This window comes from Podarcis liolepis (genome assembly GCF_965112155.1).
Source record: "Podarcis liolepis genome assembly, chromosome: 9".
NCBI classification, from domain to species: Eukaryota; Metazoa; Chordata; class Lepidosauria; order Squamata; family Lacertidae; genus Podarcis; species Podarcis liolepis.
The window spans coordinates 5,838,372-5,847,756 of record NC_139564.1 but is presented as its reverse complement, the minus strand read 5'-3'; the positions used below and the strand labels follow the sequence as shown (position 1 = coordinate 5,847,756).

Genomic DNA, 9,385 nt, shown 5'->3' with positions numbered 1-9,385 from the left:
CACTCAAGTCCACATATGCAAATAAGGAATTGAAAGTGATGTTCAGTGATTGGATAGTTACAGAAAGTTGTTACTGTTGCTTTGTAGTGGAGCTCTATATAAGCAGGTTGGCTGAACCCTTCAGCTCAGTTCTGTTCTGGCCTGCGAATAAACAAGAGCTGTCTGAAGAATTGCTGTGTCGTCTGATATGTTCACCCACAACTTAACACCCAAACTTCTGCTGGTTCCTGGAGGCAGGATACATAAACCTGGAACTGGTGGTTTTGGAACAGAACACCAAACAAGACGTTGTTTCTTGCCTAGGTTTATTTGCCAACCTTTATTGAAAAGCAGTGTGATTTGGTTGGTGGTCACAACGATAGGCAGATTTGGATGCAATCTTCTCACCTTCATAAACAGCAGCTAGGAACAAGAGCTGGGCATCTATTGCTCCTGCTCTGGCAGGTTTTCTTTAAACCAGAATTCCCCACTACACACATCTCTATTTGACAATCAGCGCTTAATATCCTAGCTGGGACACTAACAGCAAAGCAGAGTTCCCCTTTTGGAACTTAAAACAAACCAGGACTTTCCACATGAGGGTAGGGGTGAATTCATAGTTTTCACCTTTGTTTCAGGCTTCACAAACCATGGTTTCTGAACCAGGGACTGCTGCATCCAAACCAGACCTTTGGCAGGGTGTTTAGACTGTGCAGCGGTTTGTGGGCTTCTCTCCGCCGTTTTCGGCTGCGCTGACGCTATTCTTGTCTGCTGAGCTTCATCGCCAGAATGCTTAGCGTGCTAGCTAAGCTCGCGAAAGCAAGGGACAGCAGGGCGATATAAAAACTCTCTCCTAGGAAAGTGAGCAACTCGGCGTTCATCAGATCATCCCTGTAGATCCGTTCGTTAATCGTCACAAAACACCAGCAACAGATTCCAATGAGGATTACAAGGAAGATGCCTGAAGAGGGAGGGGAAAGAAAGGCCATTAGAAAGGTCTCATTAGAGTCCAATTTTTCCTGCTTGTGTCATAGAGATGGAACAGGCAGGCAGGGCAGCTATGAGCTTATCTATTGGCAGCTGTTGGTTCTGGAAAGCCATGCACAGTGCTTAAATTTCATCTATCTGTCTGTCTGTCTGTCTGTTATGTACTGAGTTGAATAGGATCCAAAATGCAGCAGTCTGATTGGTCCTAGAACAATAGGACCCAGATTGCAGCAGTCTGATTGGTCCACAGGAGCCACCCAATCCAGCTCCAGGTGGAAGTGAATCCACAACCTGATTGGCCTACAGGAGAATCCTGGAATTAGCCACGTGGGGCCCATTATGTAAATAATGTATATAAAGCAAATAAAAAAATTCCTTCCAGTAGCACCTTAAAGACCAACTAAGTTAGTTCTTGGTATGAGCTATCGTGTGCATGTAACACCCCTCCCACCTTCTCACTATATAGAAGGATCTGGCAACTTCTGTTTCAGTGTATCTGAAGAAGTGTGCATGCACACGATAGCTCATACCAAGAACTAACTTAGTTGGTCTTTAAGGTGCTACTGGAAGGAATTTTTTTATTTGGACTATGGCAGACCAACACGGCTACCTATCTACTACTGTATATAAAGCAGACATTCTGGGGGAACTCCTATTCCTCCTCACCACTATGAGCTGAATAAAGAGCATGAAATCCACTCTCGACTCCAGGTATATTTCACTATCTATTCTGAGCCCTGCAGGATCAAGCCAGTGGCCCATTCTGGGTGATGCACAAGACTATTTAAAACAACACATAAAATCTAAATGTCAGTTAAAAGCCATTCAACCAATAAAACAGTTCAGCAGCAATAAAAAGAAAACAGATTCCACCTAGAGTGTTGCACCCAAATGCCTGCATGAAAACGGGTATATTATTGCCTTCTGTTATGGAGGGGGATTGGCTTATCTCCAGAGGGTGTGAGTTCCACAATCAGGGAACCACCATGGAGAAGGCTCTAGCCCCCATCATTGCAAGAAGCTGCCTTATACAGAGTCAGACCATTGGTCCATTTTTAAATTATTTTTTTAAAGAAGAGTTTGGATTTGATATCCTGCTTTATCACTACCCTAAGGAGTCTCCAAGTGGCTCACAATCTCCTTTCCCTTCCTCCCCACAACAAACAACTCTTTGAGCTGAGTGGGGCTGAGAGACTTCAGAGAAGTGTGACTAGCCCAAAGTCACCCAGCAGCTGCATGTGGAGGAGCGGAGACGCGAACCCGGTTCCCCAGATTACGAGTCCACTGCTCTTAAGCACTACACCACACTGGCTCTCACCATTGGTCCATTTGACAGTGTTGTCAACACTGACTGGCAGCAGCTCTCCAGCATTTCAGGTAAGGGTTTTTCCCAGTCCTACCTAGAGATGCCAGGGAAGGAAGCTGGGAGCCACCGTGTGGAAGACAGACCCTTTACAGCGGAGCTACAGCCTTTCCACAAATGTTCAGCCCAGCTTGGGATTATTGATACCCTGAGCCAGCAAAGTTGTTGACGTAAATGTGAGGCAGACCCGCTCCATGGCATTTAGGGTGTGAGAAAATTAATGCAGACAAATACATCAGCATTCTTATCCCCATTGCCTATTGGCAATCTATGCTTAGTTGAATTTGTCTACATTAAATCCCCCACAATCCCCTTCTCACTATAGACTCAGCTATACAGGGGCAAATAAAACATTTTAAGTGTGTTCTAAGTACAATATACAATGTGACACTAGACGGCGATGGCAAAACTTATGGAAAACTCACTGTATTTTTAAAAACACTTTTAAAAAAGCATTTTCAAAACAGTTTTTATATGTTTGTAGATTCCACCAGCATGGCATGCAAAGTTTTATTAAACTACTCTCAGTCACATTGTAACCTCACAGTGCCCAACTGGAGAGATATGGGTGGGTCAGGTATAAATTAAATTTAAAATCTACTCTGCCTTCTCTTTGTGGATAAATGTGCAAAGCACACCCAGAAAATTTATACCCATTACTTTTGTTCTCTCACTGACACCTAGATTTTGACTGTGGGCTCTTTGGGAATTTTCTGTGTCTTGTGCCTTATTCACTGGTGCATCTTCCACAACAACCATGAAAACTATCAAGACCTGCAACAACACATTGCTGTGTGGGGTGTTCCTGTCCAGGGTTCAAGCCAGCCAAGTTCTCTCTCAGATTTCCCCATTGCATTCCTCCACCTCGGTTTTCCATTCTCCACAACAGTCACTTATTGTTCTGTGAGCCATGGAACACGTCGAGTCGCGACAAAGCGCGCAAGGGCCGCTCTCTTCTGTGAGCCAGCTATGCATGCAAACTGAAGATTTCCCTTGCTCAATTTTTTTAATACCAATGCAATTATGCGTTGAGTTGAAACTGTCCCTTATGCAAAAGAACCGACAAGTCTACGTAGAAGCTGGCAAATTACCTGACAAAATGTGCAGTGAAGTAGCAACGGCTGTTTTATGTTTGCCTAGGATCTCAATCTCCATGAAATCCAGGAGGAAAGCTGCAAAGCCCAAGAACATGCCCACGAAACAAATGCTGATAAACCACGGCACGAAAGCAGTGTTGGGAAAGAAATGAACCTCCGCTGTTGGAATAGAAAGGAGAGGGAAATTCATATGGCAAACTGTAAAGGTAAAGGTACCCCTGACAGTTAGGTCCAGTCGTGGACGACTCTGGGGTTGCGGCGCTCATCTCGCTTTATTGGCCGAGGGAGCCGGCATACAGCTTCCGGGTCATGTGGCCAGCATGACTAAGCCGCTTCTGGCGAACCAGAGCAGCGCATGGAAATGCCATTTACCTTCCCGCTGGAGCGGTACCTATTTATCTACTTGCACTTTGACGTGCTTTCGAATTGCTAGGTGGGCAGGAGCAGGGACTGAACAATGGGAGCTCACACCATCGCAGGGATTCAAAAATGCCGACCTTCTGATCGGCAAACCCAAGAGGCTCTGTGGTTTAGCCCACAGCACCACCTGCGTCCTGAACACCAACCTAAAGTCAAAATAAAAAAATTCCTTCCAGTAGCACCTTAAAGACCAACTAAGTTAGTTCTTGGTATGAGCTTTCGTGTGCATGCACACTTCTTCAGATACACTGAAACAGAAGTTGCCAGATCCTTCTATATAGTGAGAAGGTGGGGAGGGGTGTTACTCAGAAGGGTGGTGGGAATGGGAGATAGGCAGATAGCTGGGAGAGCCAACTAACTTAGTTGGTCTTTAAGGTGCTACTGGAAGGAATTTTTTTATTTTGACTATGGCAGACCAACACGGCTACCTATCTACTACTGGAACCAACCTAAAGGTAAAGGGACCCCTGACCATTAGGTCCAGTCGTGGCCGACTCTGGGGTTGCGGCGCTCATCTCGCATTATTGACTGAGGGAGCCGGCGTACAGTTTCCGGGTCATGTGGCCAGCATGACTAAGCCGCTTCTGGCGAACCAGAGCAGCGCACGGAAACGCTGTTTACCTTCCCGCCAGAGCGGTACCTATTCATCTACTTGCACTTTGACGTGCTTTTGAACTGCTAGGTTGGCAGGAGCAGGGACTGAGCAACGGGAGCTCACCCCGTCACAGGGATTCGAACCGCCGACCTTCCGATCGGCAAGTCCTAGGCTCTGTGGTTTAACCCACAGCGCCACCCGCGTCCCGAACACCAACCTAGAAGGCTTTAAAAGAGGACTGTGACAAATTCACGGACAAGAGGGCTGTCGATGGCTCCTAGCCAGGATGGGTCTTCCCTGCCTCCACCGTCAGAGACAGCGATGCTTTTGCATACTACCGGTTGCTGGAAACTACAGGAAGGGGAAGTGTTCTGCTTGCCAGTTTGACACAGGCATCTGGTTGGCTACATCTTGTGCGAAAAGGATGTTGGATCCACCTAACCCCAAGACTGTCTGTTCTGACTGGCAGCAGAGCTACTAACCCAGCATGTGGTATCCATGGCGCTTTTATCTAGAGATGCTCTGGTTTGTTAAACAGGAACCTGATACTTTGGAGCATATTTTCTTTTCTTGTGATTTTGGCATTTACGCCAGAAGAAAATGATTAGAGGCCTTACAACTCAATAGGCAGATTTCTATGCTACCAACGGTTCAGGACCTGTTTTCGGACAGGAGCGATCAAATTACTTTAATAGTGGCTGAATTTTTGAGTGCTGTTATTGTAGAAAGACTGAGCCATTATAAACAAAATTAGTGGTTCTTAATTGATCGGGGATTTGGTAGTGCTGTATTGCATTTGTTTATGCAAATTGATCTTCTCTGGAGTCAAAGATATGACTGGGACAAACCTTGTTATGTTGAGTTCGTATTTTGCACAATTTGTATACGGTGTCTGTTTGATAATGTGTGGTTTGATATGCCTAATAAAGGATCTTGATTAATAATTGTTAAACCTTGCCAGTCTGCCTACCAAGCCCTGAAGCAAGACTTTGGAACTCCCTCCCTAAAGAAGTCAAACTGGCCCCCTCCTTGTTGTTCATTTGCTAGCAGGTGAAGATTTCTTGGTTCAACAGGCTTTTGGGAACGGATTGCTTTTAATGAAAAGGGTGGTGCTGTGCTGTTTTAATTATACCAATGTTTAATTGATTTTCAGTTGTTTTCCCTCTGTGTTTTTAGCTGCTCTTACAGTGGAACCTTGGGTTGCGGACGTAATCCGTGACAGAGGCATCTTTGCACGCTTCTTCGTAAGTGGAGAAACCCGGAAGTAACCCTTTCCAGTACTTCCGGGTTTCCTGCGGCCCGCAACCTGAAAACGCGTAACCTGAAGTGTCTGTAACCCGAGGTACCACTGTATTTTTATCTGTAAACGGCCTTCACTGTCAGGGAAAAAGACGGGGGAATAATAATAATAATAATAACAATTTTCTGAAAATGACTTAGAGAGAGTCTGTGCCTTGGCGTCTGCTCAGCAAACAGCGCAACCTGTTTTGTGAAAGTAGCAAGTCCAGGGTCTTCAGGGAGTAGAACTTTGTATTCACTATTCACTCACTCAGTGCCGTAACGATAATTTACGACAACCATGGACAAAAATACAAGGCTTCAGCAAAACAATCCGAGCTTTTGCAAAAGCTTTTTGAAAAGCAAGTGATTTAAATATACTTTTAGAGGGGTGGGGTGTGGGGTTGAACTCTTAATTTTAAAATAGTTTGAACAGCGAACCACAAGAGCAAATGAAAGCAACGTAAACATAACCACCTACGCCTAGCTGATAACACCAAGGTTTCAGGTTTGATCTCTGTATGGGATAGAGGGGGTTGGACTAGATTTGGGGCCCCTTGGTGCAGAATCCCCACCCACCCTGAAACAGCGCAGGAACAGGGGCTGTTGGGGGGAGAAGGCCCTCTTACGAATGTGTGTGCCGTTGGGTTGCTCTGTCTCGTACACTTCCATCACGTCGGGCACCCCGAAATTGTACGACACCCACCGCTTCGGCTGCCTGGTGTACGGATATTGAACCACGGCCACCCACTTGAGCAGGGAAACGGCCACGCAGAGGCTGGCCAGGCTCAGGCATTGCATCAGAGCGGCCAGCAGGCAGTAGATGGTGGACAGAGACAAGCCGTCGAGCTGTTCGTGGACGGAGCGGGCCCGCACGCCTTTCGAGGCCAGCAGGGCGCTCAGCACCTCTGCAGACTGGATCGATTCTTGGTGCGACTTGCACACGTGGGTCTCCTGCAAAGACAAAGGGTGGGGCCAGTTCCATACATGCCACAGACGCTCGGGTTGAGGTTTCTGCGTTGCAGGGGGTAGGACTAGAGGACCTCCAGGGGTCCCTTCCAACTCTGTGGTTCTCTGTGTCCTGCCCACTGTGGCTCTCAATGCACCCAGGAAGCTATTTTTCACCATTGCTGCAGGCCTCCTTCCCGTGGAAAACCTGAAGCTGTCTTTGGCCCCATGTGCATACCTCGAAAGTATCCCAGAAAAACATTTCTCCGACGCAAATAGGGATGTCCTATTCCTCCTCCTCCTCCACCACCATCATAATCATTTTATTATTTAGACCCCGCCCATCTGACTGGGTTGGCCCAGCCACTCTGGATGGCCTCTGACATACATAAAAACATAATTAAATGCTTTAAAAAAACATCCCTATACAGGACTGCCTTCAGATGTTTTCTGAAGGTTGCCTAGTTACTGATCTCCTTGGCTCAGGGGGTCGGATAACTCTAGACCCGCGGTTCCCAACGTGGGGCATATTAAGGGAGGGGGCGATTCGAGAACGAGTTATTAACAGTTAATGGCCTTTTAGGCTTCCTCCACGTGAATAGGAGTTCACTATTTGAATAATAAGAAATATATGTCACAGGGGGTGGTGGGTGGCACCAGGATGTGAGAGATGCTTAGGTGGGGCATGGCAAAAAAAAAAAAAAAAAGGTTGAGAACCACTGCTCTAGACCCTCCAACATAATAATAATAATAATAATAATAATAATAATAATAATAATAATCAATTATTTGTACCCTGTGGCTTCCAACAGAGATTAAAAATAGGGACATCATAAGGGAAGGTGGGACATTCCAGGCTCAAAAAATTTACGGCTTCTGTAAATTTGGGATTGTCTCTGGAAAATAGGGATACTTGGGAGGGATATCCCATTTTTTTATCACGAGAGAACGGCCGCCATATAGGTTGTGGCTCATGTGTCTGCGAACCTTGGGGAAGGGCGCCATCTTGTCCTCCGCCTCAGGCCGCAAAATGTCTTGGGAAGTCCCTGCGAGAAGCTCATGCTTCCTAGGGCCTCAATCCGAGGCCTAACCTCTCATTTATGGCATGGATTCTGGATTCTGGCCTCATGGCTTGCTCCAGCCTTCGGAAAGGCCTTCGCTTTGCCACATACACGGACGCCTGAGGCACAAGGCTTTCGCCTGCGCACCAACGATGCTGGCTCCTCAGACCTGTTCCTGAGGCCCAGCCTCAACTGTTGCTCCGCAACTGTTATGCGCCCAAGGGGGGTTGCGCTCTCCAGCCCCAACCGCAACCTCCCCATGGTCGCCTTGCGCCCTGCGCATGGCGGCTCACCGGGACTTCGTTCTGTACCGACATGGCTGCGTGTTTCCCTCCAGTCCCATGTGGCTGTGCGCAGATCAGCGCGCATGGAAGCGACAGCAGGTCAGAGAACCTCTGTGGCAAAACAATGGAAGGGCAACTGTTCTGTTGCCACAACTGCCGGCGCATCGATCACATCAGCGCCAGAGATGGGGAACCGTAGGCCCGCCACATGGCCGAACTGTGGAACTTGCTCCCTCAAGAGGCAGAGATGGCCGCCAGCTTGGATAACTTTATGATCACTGCTCTATAGCAATTGTTGTTATACAATTCCATTCACCATATAGATGGGCTTATGAAGCATTTCTGTATCTTTCTGCTGTGCTGAAGAATTCCACGAAACAGTGGGTATATCCTGAGGTTGAATCCTGGCAAGACAGAAGTAATGTTTTGGGGGGACAGGGGGCGGGCGGGCGTGGGGGACTCCCTGGTCCTGAATGGGGTAACTGTGCCCCTGAAGGACCAGGCGTGCAGCCTGGGAGTCATTCTGGACTCACAGCTGTCCATGGAGGCGCAGGTCAGTTCCATGTCCAGGACAGCTGTCTACCAGCTCCATCTGGTATGCAGGATGAGACCCTACCTGTCCACAGACTGTCTCGCCAGAGTGGTGCATGCTCTGGTTATCTCCCGCTTGGACTACTGCAATGCGCTCTACGTGGGGCTACCTTTGAAGGTGACCTGGAAACAACTAATCCAGAATGCGGCAGCTAGACTGGTGACTGGGAGCGGCTGCTGAGACCACATAACACCAGTCCTGAGAGATCTGCATTGGCTCCCAGTACGTTTCCGAGCACAATTCAAAGTGTTGGTGCTGACCTTTAAAGCCCTAAACTTATACTGGGCCTCAGCCCAGTATAACTGAAGGAGCGTCTCCACCTCCATCATTCTGCCTGGACGCTGAGGTCCAGCACCGAGGGCCTTCTGGCGGTTCCCTCACTGCGAGAAGCCAAGTTACAGGGAACCAGGCAGAGGGCCTTCTTGGTGGTGGCACCCGCTCTGTGGAACGCCCTCCCATCAGATGTCAGAGAACAACTACCAGACTTTTAGACGACATCTGAAGGCAGCCCTGTTTAAGGAAACTTTTAATGTTTTATAGGTTATTGTATTTTAGTGTTCTGTTGGAAGCCACCCAGAGTGGCTGGAGAAACCCAGCCAGATGGGCGGGGTATAAATATATTATTATAATATTATTATTAAGCACTTCTGTCAAAAATACCTGTTGGAGCACTAGAATCTCAGTGCTGTCCTGCTCAGAAGTTGAACTGAAGTGTTCCAAGTCGGCTTTCCTTCAGGTATACAGGACCGAGGCCGTTTAGGGCTTTAAAGGTCAGCACCAA

General features: G+C 47.6%; 1 protein-coding gene across 6 annotated transcripts; it reads right to left on the bottom strand.

Moving 5' to 3' along the window:
* Positions 1 to 288: 288 nt before the first annotated feature.
* LOC310685926 (uncharacterized protein) lies at positions 289 to 8,428 on the bottom strand. 6 transcript variants are annotated; one of them, XM_083459048.1, is made up of 4 exons: positions 8,329 to 8,428; positions 6,349 to 6,673; positions 3,421 to 3,585; positions 289 to 940 (listed from the first exon to the last, which is right to left on the bottom strand). In XM_083459048.1, exons 1-4 carry the CDS (start codon positions 8,350 to 8,352, stop codon positions 738 to 740), a joined length of 717 nt encoding a protein of 238 aa, XP_083315174.1. In that variant the 5' UTR covers positions 8,353 to 8,428; the 3' UTR covers positions 289 to 737. The 6 variants fall into 6 exon arrangements, with proteins under 6 accessions (XP_083315174.1, XP_083315172.1, XP_083315176.1 ...); XM_083459046.1 differs by lacking the exon at positions 8,329 to 8,428 and adding an exon at positions 8,022 to 8,257; XM_083459050.1 differs by lacking the exon at positions 8,329 to 8,428 and adding an exon at positions 7,655 to 7,980.
* Between the last annotated feature and the right edge of the window lie 957 nt (positions 8,429 to 9,385).